Genomic DNA, 18,635 nt, shown 5'->3' with positions numbered 1-18,635 from the left:
TTATTATTATTAGCTATAAATATTATTATCACACAATTTCCATCTTGAATAGCAACAGCAGCGGACATGAAAATAAAGAGCAACTTCATCTCAACTGAATTCTGATACTATTTATAGCCCATGCGTTGGGTTGTTTTTATTTGTTTGATTTATTTTTAACCAGGTGATCACCTGCTGTTTTATTTTCAGGTTGTGGGGATGGTGGAAAAAAGTTTTCTTCTGGTTTATGTTCTGGTTTACGGAATACAGTAGTAAATGCAATTAGAAGTACCTCCCAGTAAATCTAGCTGTAAAACAGCTTTTACAGATACTTGCAGTGATCTCTCCTTCAAAATTTATCTCCACTTTGTGTGATCTGCAAAACACATAACTTCTGTCCCTTTTGCAATTCTCAAGTGTATCAGAACTATGCCTATGTAACTCCCAGATTTTTGATTTATAGCATCTGATGACTAAGTGAAAAGAAATAAATTGCTATAGTGACTTAGTCAGTAATTCCAGAAGAATACATACTTCTGATTTGGCTTTATATTGCTGTTTAATATCAAGAGGAACCCAGCAGTAAATCCTTTTCAAATGTACCATTTTCACCTCTCATCATTTCTGTGAACATTTGATTCAGGGATCCAATAAGCCCGATACGCTTACATAGCTTAGCAATGTTATTGCCCTATAGCACTTTTAAGAAATAACTGTCTTTACAGGAAACTAATCTTGGCTGAAATTGAGAGCTAAAGCTACTAGTATCTCTTGAAGGGCTTTAGTATTTCTGAAACAAACTTTGAATTACATTTACAATGTAATGCTATTGGAATAAAAATATATTTGAAACACAATCAGGTGAAAAAAGTCTAATTAAACTGATGAAGATTAAAAAAAGCCTATGTGATCTTAGTGGCTCTTGATACTGGGAATTTCTCATCTGCACTACCTAAAATAAGCTCATTATGTAACTCCAAATAGACTCATCTTTCCAATTGGGGGACGGAGGCAGTTTTGCTTTGAAAACTTTTTTTTGATACTTGGCAGTTTTCTAAAGTAAGTCAGGATTGAAAAATGGATCCCAAGTCAGGTATCTCCTAAAGGAGCAGACTGTGGATAAAGGTAGGCTTTCCGAACACTCATACTGCATTTATTAGGATAAACTCAAGATCCTGATTTTGATCTTTAAAAACTGTTAATTTTTGAGTCAGGCAAAAACATCTGATATAAAAGCTTTCCTAAAGCCATTTGACAAATAAAACACTGCCTCAGCTTTCAGCTTTCTTGGCTTTCAGACTGTAATCCTGCATTCAAGGAACTCTTTATCACCAGCATCTAAGGGAAAGCCATTTCAAATAGTTTTGACCTCACAGTTTCAGAGAGGCCATTATTATCTCTCAATTTTTTTTTATCATTACAGAAACATATCCTTATATCAACATTAATATAGAAAAAAACTTCACATGTGTAAATATTTCACATACTCCCCAAAATATACAATGAATAGATGTTAAAGTTGAGAAAATGCCATTGTACTCTTTTGGCATAACTCTATACTAAGAAAATCTCATCCTACAATTTCTGCATCAATGCCCTAAATTATGCCTGCATATATACGATAGCTTAAAAAAAAAAAAAAAATCCAGTTCAGTCTGAAGAGTTCAAGCAAAGAATTCCTCTCAACCCTACATTAAGCTACATCAATGGCTAATTACCTTCATAAGCACCCTATTTCTAATCTCCAATATAGAACACAGTGAACTATATATGAATTTCTCACTCTGTGATCCCATTAAGAACCCACTTTTTCATAAGTAGAGTGTTATTCAGGAAACAAGATAAAAGATCTTATTTTACACATGGGTATTGCTAGCTGTTGCCCTGCTGTTTCTATTTTGATGATCTTGACAACGGGGACTGCAGTTTCCATGATCAGGCAAATTCAGCCTAGGTTATAAATAGGCAGCTGAACTACTAAACAAAAGGAAGAAAAATACAGCTGATGAACTGGCACTACTAAACCATACTACTTGCCAAAGTATACACATAAGGCACCAAGATATATGGACAAGTTCCACCATGAGTTCTCTCTCCATCTTTCATACAAGCAAACATGTAAAAACTTTTCCTTATGTACATTACACTGGCTTTGTTTTCATATTCAAAGGTAAGCCTATCGCTTGCCTTTCAAACTCCTAAGGTAAAATAAAGCCAGGGAGAATTTATCATGGATATCAGTGCTGCTTGATTTTACCTTCATTTTTCCAGGCACATACAGTTTATGCAATTTATTTAAACATAATGTCAACCATCACTTTTTTTTTACCCCCACATAACATCTATGTGAAGCCACAGCTTGAAGAAAAGTAAGCATCAAGGAAAAAAATTAGACATACCAGAAATAAGTACAAAACCAGTGTGTTTAAGCTGTAAAAGCACGAAAATAAAGACTTCTATTTTCCACTTTAGCTTTTCAACACAAAGCATAGTATGTAGAAGAGTTCAAGTCCAAGTGAAAGGAGTAATAACACTTTGTACAACTAATATCCTTCACTCACTCTCACTAAATGGCTCATCTAAAACCTTGTGGGGGCAGGGGGAGAAAGGTTACTGAAGGACATAAAGTATGTAGTAAATGTGTATTCCTGAATGAAAGTTGCTTCTAAAAAGATGTTTTGAGGTCAGTGTTTGACATTTAGCCCACATGTATGCCAACTGGATATTTATAAAATTTGTTCTTAACATTCAAGACGCACATGTAAAGATTCTTGAAGCTGCCTCTCTGCAAGCCTGGCTTAAAGAAGTATTATATACTAGCAACTGCATTTTGATGTAGCACCTACATTCATCTCATGTTTTGTATGTAGAAAATGCTGCATCAAAATACACAAGCATTTCTCAGCTTCAGTGCTACTCTTATATTTTATGTAGTCCACTAGAAAGACCAGAAGGAAACTATATGTGTAGTTTAAGTGTCAGCAACTGCATGCAACCCATTTAATGTCATACAGAAACTCTGATATACTGAAATTCTGAACAGAATCCCAGAAAGGCACTATTTTTATGATAGGATCATCCTTCCTCTTCCAGTGCCCATTGTTACCCTCTACGGCCTCCGCTTCTTAATATTGCAAAACCCGAGTGCACAACGGATTTGACACCCCTCTGGAAAATAGCATCTGAGACACAGGTATTAATGATTGTTTTTACAGGTGCCAATACAATAATATTTTTCAATGCATCTTCACCTCTGTATACCCCAAAGCTAGTCACACACAAGTTAATCAATGCCTTAAACTTTAATCAAAAAGTGTTGAGAAAGAAGCTGCTGCAGTATGATATAGATGAGCAACAACCTAACTCTGAAGTGGGTAACAGTGGTTCACAATGATTTGAAGAAATATGCAACAGGGTGGGTTATGCAGACAAGGAAAAAAAAAAAGCGCAAACAACTGAAAAAGATCAGTAACTCACCCTTAACTCTGACTGCTGAACATTAGCAGCTAATCAACAACAGTTTAGCAATAACCCCTGTTTTTTAGTGGGAACTGTTGTTAACAAAGACCAAATGTAGTGAAAGGAAAATAACCTCTCTGGGCTTCTAGAGTCAGTGAGAGAAAAGACTTTTCGAGAGTGCAACAGAGAACAGGAGGCCCTTTCCTCCTGCTTTTCCATCTGCCCATGACACAGAGGGCTCCCAGGAAGTAGCTTCTCTAAGGAAAAGTCATCCTGCCCTTTTAGTTACTCTCCCTAATCCTTCAGCTCTAGAAGGCCATTTGTTTTAACACATCATTGAAAAAACAGCATGATTTCTCCTCATCAGTAGTTACAAAAAATTCAGGCTTTCTTGTTTTCTTTTTTTTTTAAATAATTGCAATTCAGATTTTTCAGCTAGTTTTTACATAAACTTATGGAAACAACAAAAACAAACACATCTTAAAAACAACAATGTAAAAGCCTATCAGATGAAGACACAAAACATCTTACATACTTTAATCTCATGATCTGAAGCCACGTTGCTAGCCCAACCTGTGCAATGCTTTCCAGTAGGAAGGTGAGAGCTTCTTTCACTTCATGGGCATAAGCGAACCATTCAAGCAAAGAACCAAGTCAAAACACTGATAGGAGGTGCAGAAACCAGTGTATCACTTTCCTTGCAAGCAGATGGCAGCCCAGACGCAAGAAACTGGCGGACTTCTGAATCTGCTCTTCCCACATTTCATTCAACAGCATAGGCTGTCTTGACATAAGAAGCAAATTAAAGAACTGTTCAGCACCGGTGAAGTCTCGTGCGGAGAGCCCTGTGCAGCTTTGGGCACAGAACTTCAAGACAGATACAAGCTAACTGAAGAGAGGCCAAGAAGAGCCATAAGGAAAAATGATCTACCAAACAAGCTGGGTCTATTCAGCCTATAGAGGAGGAATTTGGATAGGGGGGAGAGGGCGCCCATATTGAAGATTTTTAAGAACTGGCTATGTTCAGATAGCATGTGTCAGAAAAGGTACAGGTAGGTTTGACTCCAACTTGAGGGAAAGACAAAGGGCCTCTTGAGATCAATTCCAGCCCTGTATTTTGCTACGATTTGGAAATGGATCCTTCAAAATAGTAACAACTACTTTGCTTATCCTCAGAGGAAGACACCTCCATAACAGTCCCATATTGCAACCTGTCCTTTTCCCAGTCCATTATTATAATTTATTCCCATTCTAAAATATTCTTCACACTGCCAGAGCAGCATAAAGACACTTCACCGACACTAAGAATCAAGCCCAAAATATCAGTCAAGTTCTTTATTCATATCTCTTGGATATAATAATTATTCTATAATTAAAGGACTATAGCTTTTAGGTTTTGCTACAACACAATTAGCTATCAAGGCTTTGAATAAAATAGAGTTTTAAAACAGAAGGTTATGACAGCATTAAAAAAATGATTAACATGTCAGTAGAATCTGAGCAGACAGTTCTTTAATAATGCTGGACAGGGAGTTTAAGGGAAAAAATGCTTCAGAGAAGTAAATGAATATTCCTTCCAGCAGAATGATTTCTTTGAAGACAAAAATTAAATTATTCAGGCGTCTCTGCCTCCCCCCCCAGAAAGAATCACTTTGAAGGTAAAATACCTACCCAAAGAAATTAAGATGGGAAGCAGGAAGACAAAGAAAAAGCATACTCCAAGGGCCAAGTATGCAAGACTGGAAAAAACTATTCAGTCAAGGTATAATCATCAGATTTCCCCTGAATTATATTTATTTAATATGAATATAAAGGTGTGCAGAAGAGATAAATAGGTTACTGGAAGGAAAAAAAAATCAGAGCTCTAAAACACTGTTGCTGTTTCATTGCTCCCTTTGTGTCTCTTCAGAAAGCATCACCATTATCAAAGAGAACTGCTTGCTGCAAGTCAAACAGATTTCAGTTCATATTTGAGACTAAGCTGCTAGGAAACTAGGAAACTAGGAGAGTAGGAAAAGAGAAACAGAAGTAGATAAAATAGCACTTAGTGGTTCACCCTTAGCAGTGCTTGACAGATTACAGTCAGGTTTTTAGTACTCATAAATCTCAGGCATTRAACTTCTTACAGGTGGTAAAGAAGAGAGTTTACACGAACTTTTACTTCAACATCAGAGCCACCTTCTCCCTCTTTGCTTTGGAGGACAGGAAGAAACTGAGCTTCCTCTGACCTCCCCCATATATTCGCCATGAGATGAAACAAAATATACAACAGACTTTTCTGTATGAACAAAAAAAGTTCATAAGTTGGTAATTTCTACCAAATATCTGCCTCTGCCATTTGGCCTGAGAGTCAGCTTTATTCATTCATTTGCTTTTATTAAACTATTTAGGAATTTTTGCTCAAAGCAACTGAAAATCTTAAAGACAGGCACAATAGAGAGACCCTTGGTAACCCTTGAATTAAACAGCTTTCCCTGATTCCACTACAAAATGTAAAACAATTTGAATGCAATAGATTGTGTCATAACTCTGCATAAACCCTCTGGGGGCAGAAAACTGGAATTTTTCAATTTCAAATGCCATGGGAGAAAACAAGAACACATTCTCCTTTCAGTCCTATTTCCTTACCTAGAATATATATTTATACACAACCTCTGTACTTGCCTTTGGACATATATGAAACCCTGACACTAATTCAGAAATAATTTAGAAAAAAAAGTGGACTTTCTATTTTATTACCCATCTCACTTCATAAACCAAGCAGATTTTCCCTAAGGCCTCATGAGATGAAYGAAGAGAACATACTTTGTTTCAGCCCCTGGTGAGATACATCAGATGTTCCTCTAGTCAGTCCTTGCGAGCAGCATAGCAAATATTTTTCAGAGGCTGCATCAAAAGTCCTGTTCTGATGGATGCATAAAATAAGGCAGATTCACAGCAGCATTATAAACAAGAGAAAAAAGACCAGTGAAAAAACAAAAATTTAGGCTACCTGTGTGTTTCTGAAAGTTGTAATTGGGAATAACAATTAAAAACAATGTGGAGAAAGAATTATACTGTGTGCTACTATACCACTCACATAACTGCTTCCCTGCTACCTATTAGGCAAAATGAGATGACGGTAGCGAGTTCTCTATTGTTTTTCTCCCCTTATAAAGAATAATAGTTGCAACAGTTTTCAATGAACAAGCACTTGTTTGGATCCAGTTCTAGCCAATCTTTTTGTTTCCACCAAATCAACCCTTTACACCAAACATGACAATAACTCTTGTCTTCTGAAGACTTGAGCAGGAGAGAGATTAAAAATAAATTATTAAAGGAAGCATCAGCCATCCTTTGAGATAGGAAAACATTAAAAACTGAAAGGTGTTGGGGCCCTTGCAGTGCTTCAGAACAATAATCTATATGAGATATAGAGCATGGAACTAACACTGTTTAGGATTAATTGCTTAGCACAACTTGCTTAGCATTAGTAGCTAAATTTGCTGAAGCCTTAGGCCTCAGGCTGTAGCCACTGCTACGTGCTTTGAAGTAGTTTTACCAAGGACACTGGTGCAGCTGGGAATGATACATCCTGAGAAAGTACAGATAAACCAGCAGAAGCCAGTGGGAACCAAGGTTAAGGGCTAGACAGCTTTGCTAAACAAGCAGCAAGGTACAAGGCATGACCGCTGCGTGCGTGATCGGTGCAATGATTGGCTACCTGTGACATAATCTGTATGAACCACAAATCAAGGGCCAGAGCGCCGAATACCTGTACTTATAAAATGGGCAAATTGCTGAATAAAGATGGAATTGAACCTGCATTCTGTGAACGCGTATGATTCATTCCCGTCACTCCCGCGGACCGCGACAGAAAGGTAATTACAAGCAGATTAAATTGGCCTTTTCTTGTGACCTGTGCATATGTTGCGCCCCAAACCATACATATTTTGCTTTCAGGTGTTTAAATTTTGTTCATTTCTACCATGTGGCAACAGTTTGTTAAAACACCATGTACAGAGCAGGCAGCTACTTCAGTAACCAAACAGACCATGTTCCTCCATGCTTTACTTTCCTTAGGAAGAGATGACTGTAATGACTTCAGTTTGTTATCAACATACCTGTCCTGGCTTCCTTCTGTGATGTGATAGAGACGATTAGCACCTCCATCAGCACAAGCTCTCAGAGTGGCTGCAAGTTAAGAAACAGAACATCAGTGTATTGGCATTATAAACAAGAAACAGTTCTATGTTTATGTAATTACTGACATTTCTGTGTAAACTTAGTGTCCATGGTAGAGCAGGGAATAAACTTGAGAGCTCACATGGCTTTTAGCTTTCTATGCTTGACTTCGTTTCTTCTTTCTCTAAATACACATTTGAATTGGTTTGATCAAACTTGTGCACTTTGCTTTCCAAATAGCTTATTTCTATTTATTCTAACCTAGTTCTCAAGTCAGCTTAAACTAAATGGGGGGRAAAATATTCAAAACCAGAACAGGGATCATCCTCCATGTATGGGAATGCACTTGTCTAAGCAAGTTAGAACTTGCACCTTAAACCTAACAATTCTCTCCCACAGGCAAAATGTTTGTAATAGTGGTTTTGTAATGACGCACAAAAATTGAAAGAAGATGTTAGGCCTGACAATCCCATTTTTTCTTTTTCTTTTTTTCCCCACTTATGATATGAAACTGATGACTCTACTACCGCTCCTATTCTGTTCCACAAACTGTTTGAATCATCTGATATAAAGCAAGTGGATTAGGTTTGAGTATTAAATTTTGAACTATCCTGATCCAAAAGAAACAAAGCCACAATCAATTTCAGTGCTTCCACACAACTCAGGGACCACAAAGGGCACGTGCTAGTAATTCCAACCGATTTAGATTGTACTAACAAGCACAGATGTGCTGTTTTGTTTTGATCCTTTTACTAGATTTAAGTTAGATTGCAGAAGAAAGAAAAGTAACCTAATTTTATTATTACAAAATAATACATAAATAGCTATACAATATTTATATGCATCCATATTAATGATCATTTAGCTAGCACACAAGTCTTTCATAAGATTTTAAAATATGACAAGCTATTAAAAATTGAAGATGACCATCTTGTCTTAGCAGTCTTTCATCAACTCTGCTTTGAGATGTTCGCCCCATAACAGCAACATGTAGGATGAAAGAAGCAATGGCAATTACGCTAGAGCAGAGCGTTCTTCCTGGTTCTGTGAGCAGAGAGACTGACTGGTAGGTTTGAGAGGGCTGAAAAATCACAGGGTCTGGGAGGAGGAGGGGAAAGGGAAAGTGAGGAGAGAGAAAGAAAAGGAACAGCCTGCCAAAGTTTGGGGGAAAACAAAAGGTATAAATAATCAGATCAGATGCTTCCTGCTGCTAAGAATCCAACTTTCAGCTAAAGCTGCTTTTCTTCAGTGTTTACTTCTAAGTCAGGATCATCTCTCAACAGGGATACAAGCCTACAGCTTTCCTGGTGGCACTCATCGAGTTGGGAAATCTGGCCTCCTTCCCTAGCTTAGACATCAACCTAGCCAGCCTATACAAATCCAGACACAGAAATTCATCTTTCTGCCCCTCTACATCTACTCTCACCTTTTTAGCCATTCCTTCTTATTCAGCAACTGAAGTCTCAGCACAGGGAACGTTATTTACCATAAAGTCACTGCCTGGTACAATCCAGCCTCAGCTGAGGCTGCTAGGGGCCTTGGAAGAAAAAAAGCAGAGCACCACAGAAGCTACCAGTTCATCACATCAGTAGTTCTGGGTACAGCATTTTCTTTCCTGCAGGTTACAAGAATTTGCAGGGGAAGACAACTAGTGTTAGACTCCTCAGCACCTTTCCCAGCAATGCTCCTGTTACAATATCCCTATTCTCCCTTGTCCATATTCAGGCAGAGCCTGTTACTACCTTTTTCAGCCTCTTTGCTCAGACTATGCTCTGCTCTATCTCCTTATCCCACTTCCCTCACTCCTTCCAGTCTCTATTCAAATTCATACTAACCTGTCAAGGTCAAGCAGATCTGATCTTGACAGATCTTATTAGCTGAGATCTTTTCTTAATTAGGGTAGATGGCCAGCCACTTACAACACTAACTTACTGCTTCAGGGGGTTGTCAGGTTCCCTACCCATCCTAATGAATACAAACATCACATGACAAGAACATCTTTTTCCCTGTGGTTGACTGGAAGCTTTTAACTTCTCCTCTCACCTGAAGTTACAATTGAAATTAGATTAATGCAATTCCTTTCACCTGGTGATATTTGCTAAGCTCTTCTGGGAAGTTCAGCTCACACAGAATTTGGTAATAGCCCTTTGCAAGGACAGTGTGTAATGCTTGTCCTTAAATTAGCTATCCTGACCATCGGTTTCTTTAACAGATATAAAGCATCCAAGTAAGGCCTAGCATCTACCCAATTATTGAATCTCTTCTTCCCTGCTTCAGCTACAAAAGCAATTCATCAGTTGATGCATTTTTTATAACCAAAACCATAAGAAAGCTGCAGAAAAATTATTCGCTAACTTCAGGTACTGAACCTGCCTAACAGAGGCTTTCTCAGCCTAACAGAACCCTATTTTTTTCTTTGTGAGAATAGTGATTTCTACATCTATTCTTTCAAGTTTTAAAGAATAAGTGGCTCAGAACTTATGGGAAGAAAGAAGATAGGAGATACAGAAAAAAGAGATGAAAGAATCTACAATTCACCTCAAACACTTTAAGACAGGCAGAGCCTTAACTATTGTAAATTATCTCAATGGATCTACCACAATGTATGCCTGGCCTAATACTCTAGCTAATCATGTTATTTTAAAAGCACATTACCAAAAAACAAACCAAAATGAGGATGTACTGTGAAAAAAATCAGTCTTCATTCAGGCTAGTACACATAAACTACTGAGATTTTTACAAAGAGCTAAAATAGCTTTCCTGAAGGTGCCTGAGTAACAAGCCTCTGACTCCTGTATGCCATTCATTTGGGGCAACTATTTGATATCTCGAATCAAAACAGTTGCCTTATGTAACTGGAATTTAAAGTTGTCCCCTACATTTATTCTTATCACTTCAGCCGTGCTGTAAATTTATTTAGAAAAACTATTTATGAGGTACTGATCCTTTCCCAGCAAGTTAATAACTTACACTTGTATGAACCAAAGCCCCAGGTGCTTTAAGTAACCAGCAGGTAATTAACTGATTGGCTGAAGGCCAGTAAATCATATTATTTCCATGGCTATGAACTAAGTCATGCTTGATATAAAGTAATGATATATATTAGCTGGAAGAACATGTGACATTATTAYCTGGAAGCGTTTATGGAGATGGTCAGCAATTCAAAGCTTACAATTCAGATGGAAAATTCTCTATCAAAAGATAATAGGAACTGATTTTATACAGTGCCTTTTATATTAGAGACAAAATTACTTTACAAACAACAATTTGGCCAGGGCATAGCACAGCAACTCTATAGGCAAGTCTCTAGGCATTTCACAACAGCTCACACAAAACCTCATTAATTATTACAGCAGAAACTGAAGGACCTGAACAAGATCAGGGCCTTGTTGTGCTCGGCACCGTAAAAACAGCGAGACCTTTTCTCAAGAAGTTTACAACTGACACCGATGAGGCAACAAAGGAGCTGGTGAAAAGAGGCACAGAGGGATGAAGCGAGACGCAAGTCAATGGCAAAGTTATCTTCCAGGGTCACTGAAATGGCGGAAAGGGCCTGGGGAGAGAAGAATAACTTAAGCGGTCTGCCAAAACATGGAAGGTGCCACACGCACCTCTTCCAACTCCAAAAGTGACTGTCCCATTACTGGAGGCTTGTTCCTCTCAAATTTGCCAGGCAAGCTGCGCGTGAGAGGACGCTCCTGCTTATTTCAGTCTAAAGAACTAAGCTGGTAAGGAGGTTATTTAAAGGCTTTCAGCTTAGCCTGCCTCTGTGAACTGAAACAGATTAGGGGAYGGTCATCCAAGCAGCTTAGCCAGCAGATCTAATGGGTCAGAAGGACCGTAACCTCTGGCAAAGATATTGCGGCATGCAGTTGGGGCAGTAACGTTTCCAAGCAGCACAACTGAAAGCAGAGGAGAGACGTCCTTAGCCACCCTGTTCAGCTGGATAGCCCCTAGCTACAGGTTCATGCTTGTGTCATCAGAAGAGAGGACACTAAGAGCACAAGCATCAGCATGCAAGAGCATTGCAGCATCACCTCCATGTGTGAACCTGCACTCCTTGGAATTACCACAAATTACAACCTTTCCAGCCTGACTATCCTGCAATAAGTTCCACTCCTTAGAAATAGCTCTGTTTGTCAAATTACCACCTTATCCATCAAATTCATTATTAAGTCCAGTGAGAGATCTTACCCAAAACCCAACTGTTTTGTGCTGCTTAGTGGAAGGGTACAGAAGGGGGAACTCAATACCAGTGCCAACAACTGCTATCCAAGTTATCAGGAGCAGCAAATGTTCATCCTGGTATTGTCTGAAATTACCCTACGAGTAAATACCCTTCAGCTTCACCTACGCTGAGGAAGAGTTATGTCAAGAACACATTATGTGCCCATGTTATCTCTGAAAGAGATACTTTCCAATAAGTAACATGAATGAACAAATCRAGATCTTTCTGAGTTAGGACTTTCATTTTAAATGGTGTCTCTTTTAATAGGAACCAATGAACTATTTACCTTTAATGTCGGATGTGTAAAGGCCAATTTTCGGGCCATCAGTGAATATGCTTTTACAAAAACTACCCTAACGCAATAAAACTAATGAAACAATCTCCTTCAGTAAATACAAATAACTTCCTGTAATTTTGAAACAGGATACGAAYACCATATGAAATAATAAAAGGAAGGTCTTGGCTCTGAATTAACTAGTCCTGAAGCTTTTTGCAGAAAGAGGMAAGTATTTTGCCTCAGGTTTAACAGCACTGCACATGGTAGGCGAGGGAAAAGACTGTACAGAACAGATGCAACTCTTGTGGACAGAGTTAGGCAAGGGTATAAAAAGGATAAAAGCCAGGGAATAAAAGAAAATATATTTATCCAAAGCATTAACACCTGGGGAAATAACTTCTATTATTACTTGCAGTTAGCATTTAAAATAAGTTATTTTTTCAAACAGGTCTTGAAATTACCCCACATTTTTGCCCATATTCTAATTTATGATGTCTCCCCTAGAACTGCCTTATATTCCCACTGTTCTTTTTCTGATCTTATGTAACTTCTTCTAGGTATGCAATCTGTTTCCCTCATCCATTTATTGATTCAGTAACCTGGCAACCATAATTAACCTGCCAGCATAATCTACACACAGGAGAACCCTGCTTAATTAATGACTTGGCATGCTAGCAGTAATACGTAAGTGATAATATATGGTAGATATGCAAAGAATTGCTTGCTTTGCTTGATACATGTGGCTAACACCTTTTTGTCTCAGCATTAATAAAAAATATCAGTTACTAACAACAAAATGTAAAATCTGTACTTATGTTCTCTTTTCCCTTTGACCTGCAGAAGCTGCAAAAATACACTTTTAAAAAATCCAGAGCTTTGCAGGGCTGCAGATTGCTAGCTAGGGGATACGTTTACATCTCAGACTATTCCCTCCCACTTGTGTGATTCTACCTGTGTAATCAGGACTGTATGCAACTCCTCTTATATACCAAATACAGTGCAATGCAGACATCTCTACTTTGGTACCTCTGCAACTTTGGCAAATCACCTGTCAGTCCTTAGCAGGTTTCTGCTTTGCAGTTGGACAGTGGTGTTGCTAAAAGCCTTTTTGACCATTTAAAATAGATCTATTCTTAAGTTAATTTGTCTAAAACTAAAAATGTTTATGTCTTGTCACTGGTATTTTATATTTGCAGGAGTGCACAGGGYTTTAAATAACCATGATTAAGAATGTTAGTTGCTCTCAGGATATTCTGTAGTTCCAATGAAACTAAGGAGAGATACAGTTGCTTTCTAAACTGGTATTATAGGTGCTATCATGCTGCTGTAAGTCAATGGTAGCGAAGAGCAGTTGGCCCTCTATAGTAGTGCTCAGTACTTTCTAGGGTTGAGCCCATTTTTAGGAATTTCACCCCCCCCCCAAAAAAAAAAAGACCACATAAATATCAGCAACCTGCTTTTTTCTGCCTGTGGTGATCTGCAGTTTTGCATACATGCTTCCAGCCCAGGAACAAATTTAAGTTTTACAAATATTGTAAACAAAACAGTGGCTGCTATTCTTACATTGTCTGCGTACCCAAGAAAGGCCCATCATCTACACGTCTCATACCTGACTTCTACACCATTCTAGATCTGTATCATTCAAAGAACATAAAAGCCCAGTAGTCCTCACATAAATAGTCCACCAACACCAGAGCTGGCAGCCTGCTTCCAGGTGGAATACATTATGGCCCTCAGGGAAAACTACTGTACATCTAGTAAAGGTAATTCTGTGTTTCCTACATAATTGCTGTGTTTCTTTAATCACTCCACCTTGAGCTGTAAACATCATAGAGATCTCAGCTAAGCAGAGGTAGGATTAAGCAATTAAAATATGAGAATACAAGGAAGGAACCAATGATGATTTAGGAAACACTATTCTTTTCTCAGTGCTTTGATTCAGTATCAAGCAAAATCAAGCAAATGACACAAACCCAGGTAACATGTCTTCCTAAAAAGTTCACCTAGAAATGAAACAAAGGGAAAATGTAAACAAACTATTTCTCCCACAAACAGCTCCCTGCATTTTAGCCAAAAACTAAGTTACACAATTATCTAATCAAAACTTTGCTTTTTAAAAAAATCACATTTCCTAAGAAAAAATCAAAATCTCAGTGCTCACTTTGGAAAAAAAAATAGACTGACCTTTTTAAAACAAGTTCCTAAGTACCCAAATACTCAACTGCAAGCAAAAAACTGAGTATCAGTAAAAATACTAGGAGCAATATGCTCTCAGAGACAGAGGCAAGTGAGCAACTATGTTTCCACTAGACCGAATTTCTGAACTGTCTTCAGGTACAGTTCCACGCAATGTTCATTACCATGATTCATATTCAAAGCTGCTGGGTTTGAAGCAATCTCTTGTCAGGCGTTAGATTTAATATTCCTACAATCCTCACTTAGCATACGATTTTCTCTTCTCTTTCCTGTCATTCTTCTCACATTCTGTCAAAACAGCAAGCTTCACAGCTTACCAGGCTTCCCTACACCCGCTGCCGCAATGGGCTCAGCAAGCTACAACAGTGGGAGCAGCCGCCTGTTGCATCAGAGTTAAAACCACGAGGAGAGAACACAGACATCAAACCAAGTGTTTGCTGCCATCCCTTAGACTAAAGTCAAGGTGACCGTTTTATGACAAGGCCATGTGTCTTGCCTGCCACTGGGGGGAGAAGCATAAAGGAGTTTATTCATTTCCTCCTTTTTACATTCTGTGTTTGAGAATGACAGCTAACCCAATAATGTAACACTCAATCATCTGGKTTTTTTTTGTCATGAGTGTACATTTATTATTATCAAGTAACACTAAAAAACACTGATTAAGACACCTAAAAAATTGGAAAAATGCATCAGAGTGCACAATGTCCATCCTGACTTTCTTCTTGATAAGCTACTGGTTTTCAATATCTTTAAAGAATTATTTGTCAAATCAAAGATCCTCACAGGTCATCAAACCTCTGGGAGATAAGAGGGGGATTCTAACTGTACCTTAGAAACTGCCTTTTTCAGGCTGAGAAGGAATCCAAGCTCTCCACAACCATGTGTTCTCATCTTACTGACGGCTGGTCTCTGATGCCAGGAATTCCCGGAGGAGAGGCACACAGCCTTCCCACCGTAACACACGCAAGCCCCAAGAGCTGGTGTAGGTCCTGCTTTGCTGAACTATGCACACGCGTTGCCGGCCGCGGAGGAACTTGGTCACGGATTGTGGCTTTTCCCTGGAACCTGCGAAATCAATAACTGAAATCTCTCACCAGCAGATGCGTRCGCCAACCCTCACCGACTCTGTTAGTGCACATTCCCCATGAGCGCTTAAACTTGCCCTCCAATGCCATCCAAATTCACAAGGTCTGCCCTTGGGCCACACACAAGTCAAAACTCCAGAATTTTGTCTCAGATTGCGAGAGGCTTTACAGCAGTAATGAGCCATCACGGGGGCTTGATACAACATGCTGTCCTCCCCAAAGGGCAGATGCCATCAAAGTCATGACTGTTGTTAAAGATCCTGGGAACCACTTTGAGGTTGAAGCCAAAAGCAATGCTCTGACAAGGCTCTCAGCTCTGAGAAAAGAAGAGCTAACCCTATTTTGGATGCAGAGGGGTRCACGCTCTCTTGGCCATGCTTACTGGAGAAAAGAAGCATGGAGAAGAACCAATGCCACTACCTCCTCAGAAGTTTTTGGATCAACAGCTCTGCTACAGCTCTCTGGAGATCCAGAAGTTGCATATGTAACTCACTGATCACTGATGAAGAATCCGGTTAGTCTCCAAAGCCCAGCTACTACAGTAATCACCCCTACTACCCTCCAGGATTAAATGTGGTCTTCATTCATAGTGCATGCCATCAGGTTGCCTTTCAAATATCATTTTCTTTCATTGCTTCTTAAGTACAACATGTCTCACTAACAAAACTTTACTGTAACTTGTCTATTCATGTCCTAAACCTAAAACAAACACATACATCAAAATATAACCGAAGGTAAAATAACYGCATATGTGTGCAGCTGTTTTTTTTCCTGCATCCATTACCTGATTTAGCAAGTGAAATGGAGAGGTTTCAACATCAATTTTATTTCCAAAGTTTTTAAACTATATTGTTTAATAATTCAGTGTAATGTGCACTGACTTCAAGCTTTGACTGCAACTTTTTATTCCTTCATTTCATATTTTCCATTGCTGCAACATTGATTTCTGACACAATGAAGATAAACAGCTACAAATATGATGGAATGCCCCAACTGTTTGCGATTTTAATTGCCAGTCAGAATTTTTATCAGGCAAACTGTAGAAGCAATCTGACTTGATTCTTATATGGAAGAAAAACTGTCAAAAAAAACCCCAATTCACCTTTGATGGTACTAAAATACATAAATGTGCACAAAAGACCAGACAGTAAGGAGGAAAGAGCAACCTCTTTTTGATCTTGCATTACTGATTCAATGCTGCAAGCAGCAACCTCCATGAAATCACAACTCCCCACCCCACAGTGAAAAGAAAATAGGGCAGGCAGGGAGGCAGTATGTGGGAAAGGATGGTCAGCAAAGCCGAGACAGCGAAGAGGGAAAAATAACCCCCTCTTAATAGAGGCCACCAGCAAAAGTAGGTTCCTCCTCAAACTAGGACTGCTGTTCTTTGTCTGTTCTGCCTCCACTGAACAATATCCATTAATAATTTAGGTCAACCTTCAAGTGTAAAGCAATGAGAGTGATAAGTTTATATGCATGACTATGATTAAATATTTTCACCTAACACATTAATATTTCAAATTCTGTTTGCCTAAATTGGATTTGCAGTAGTCTGCAACTCGTCAAAAAAAAATTAATCACACACTTATTTTAAATAGCACAAAATACGTTAATTCACATGCTACTAAAATACACAGTATTCTTTAGCTGCATAGAATATATTTCCAGACAAACATTTTATGTCATAGTCTTACAAAAACTTTTGTCTGTCAAGGAAATTTCAGAACTCAAAGTTAGAAACTCCAATTTTATTAAAAGACAACTAGAATATTACAATGCATAAATCTCTGAACAAATCAAACTTGCACTGACATCTTCTTGAAAAATAATTTAAACCATTCAAAGGAATAATCTTGGTCGAAAAGCTGTTTGGAAATAGATATCAAAAAAGAAGAACAAGAAAGGAACTAGAGATGGAAAAATTAAGACAGCACATCCAATTTCCTAACCCATGTGGAACTACTCCTTATAATGTATTTTCTAACGTTTTGATAATAGACTGTTGCTTTGTGCTCATACTCAATAGCCTTGCGTATAGGTATTTTCCCTTGCTCTTAACAGATAAGTTGTTCATTAGATTTTCAACCAAACAATAATACGTTAATAAAAACAACAGCAAGAGAAATGGAACAAAAAAGAAAAAAAAGAGGAAGTATTCAATTTGAACCAAAAAAAAGTATTGGGAAGTTATTCTTTAAAGGTAGAAAAAACAATTTAATTTGAGAAATGGACACACATTTTGAAACTAGCAGAAATTAACTGAATAATTTAAAAAAATGAAATTATGCTGCTATATTGGAATTACTTGCCTAAAACATTAGTAGCAGCTAATATCATTACTTCATTTGTGACAATTTCACCCCTTGTATTTGACYAACTCACACGCCCTTTCCATTCTCTTAACTCTTAAATTTTCGTAGTGGAAAGCCACAGTTGAAGTTTTTCCAAGAAACTGGAAATACAGAACTAACTATGAAGTAGGCTTATTCTTGCATGGTTTATTTTGTATTTGGAATAGCTACGAGCATGTATACATTGGCATTTGCACCAATGTAAACCAGAACGACTTCACGGGAACTAGTGAATTTGCATTGCTGTAACTCAGGTACTGGTACTTCAATACAGTGTAAGCACTAGCCTGAACACAATTCTGATATGAGAAAGTAGTGCTCCTTTCTGGAGGAGAAGAGTTATATCTACTTGCACCAGGACTAATTCTGGTCCCTGAAATATTGCTACACAAAATAAACCTAAAATTGAAATCATATTCTTGCTAGACACCTTCTCTTCACTAGATTTTCCAGTTGTCAAGAAAGAGGGTCAGTTAGCCAAGTTAGTACACTGACACAACTGACCATATCTACAGTATAATTTTGCCAAGTATATGTTTCTTTTGTTATTCATATAAGAAAAAGGGTAGAAAAAAGCTATAATGAAAGACAAAATATGACGTGATAGTTACATTCTTAAAATACTACAAAGGATGTGAGTTAATGTTGTAAAAAAAAATTATCACCAACATTTCTGTAAAGTTCTTAGTTATCTTTATAAAAGGATACATTAAATCATCACAGGACAAGAAGGAAGTTTATTTGGACAGACAGACTCAGTTACAAACCAGACCAGAAAGCTGAAAGAATGCAACTGTAATTCTGAATGCAAAATGATACTTCCCATTTGAATTCTCTTACAGAATCACAGAATCACAGAATGGTTGAGGTTGGAAGGGACCTCTGGAGATCATCTA

At 38.1% G+C, this 18,635-nt stretch overlaps 1 protein-coding gene across 7 annotated transcripts in view; it reads right to left on the bottom strand.

Moving 5' to 3' along the window:
- TPK1 (thiamin pyrophosphokinase 1) overlaps positions 1-18,635 on the bottom strand; it is a 319,620-nt gene that overhangs the window by 190,205 nt on the left and 110,780 nt on the right. For all 7 annotated transcript variants that reach the window (XR_003257018.1, XM_026087615.1, XM_026087617.1 and 4 more), the window contains one exon: positions 7,542-7,611. Coding sequence is in view for 6 of the 7 variants with exons in the window: in XM_026087615.1 (XP_025943400.1) it covers positions 7,542-7,611 (70 nt within the window). In the remaining variant the exon portion in view is untranslated. The remainder of the gene's footprint in view (positions 1-7,541; positions 7,612-18,635) is intronic.

This window comes from Apteryx rowi, unplaced genomic scaffold (assembly GCF_003343035.1).
Source record: "Apteryx rowi isolate R43461 unplaced genomic scaffold, aptRow1 scaffold_725, whole genome shotgun sequence".
Lineage (NCBI taxonomy): Eukaryota > Metazoa > Chordata > Aves > Apterygiformes > Apterygidae > Apteryx > Apteryx rowi.
The sequence above is the reverse complement of the archived record's forward strand: the minus strand, read 5'-3'. Positions and strand labels throughout refer to the sequence as shown.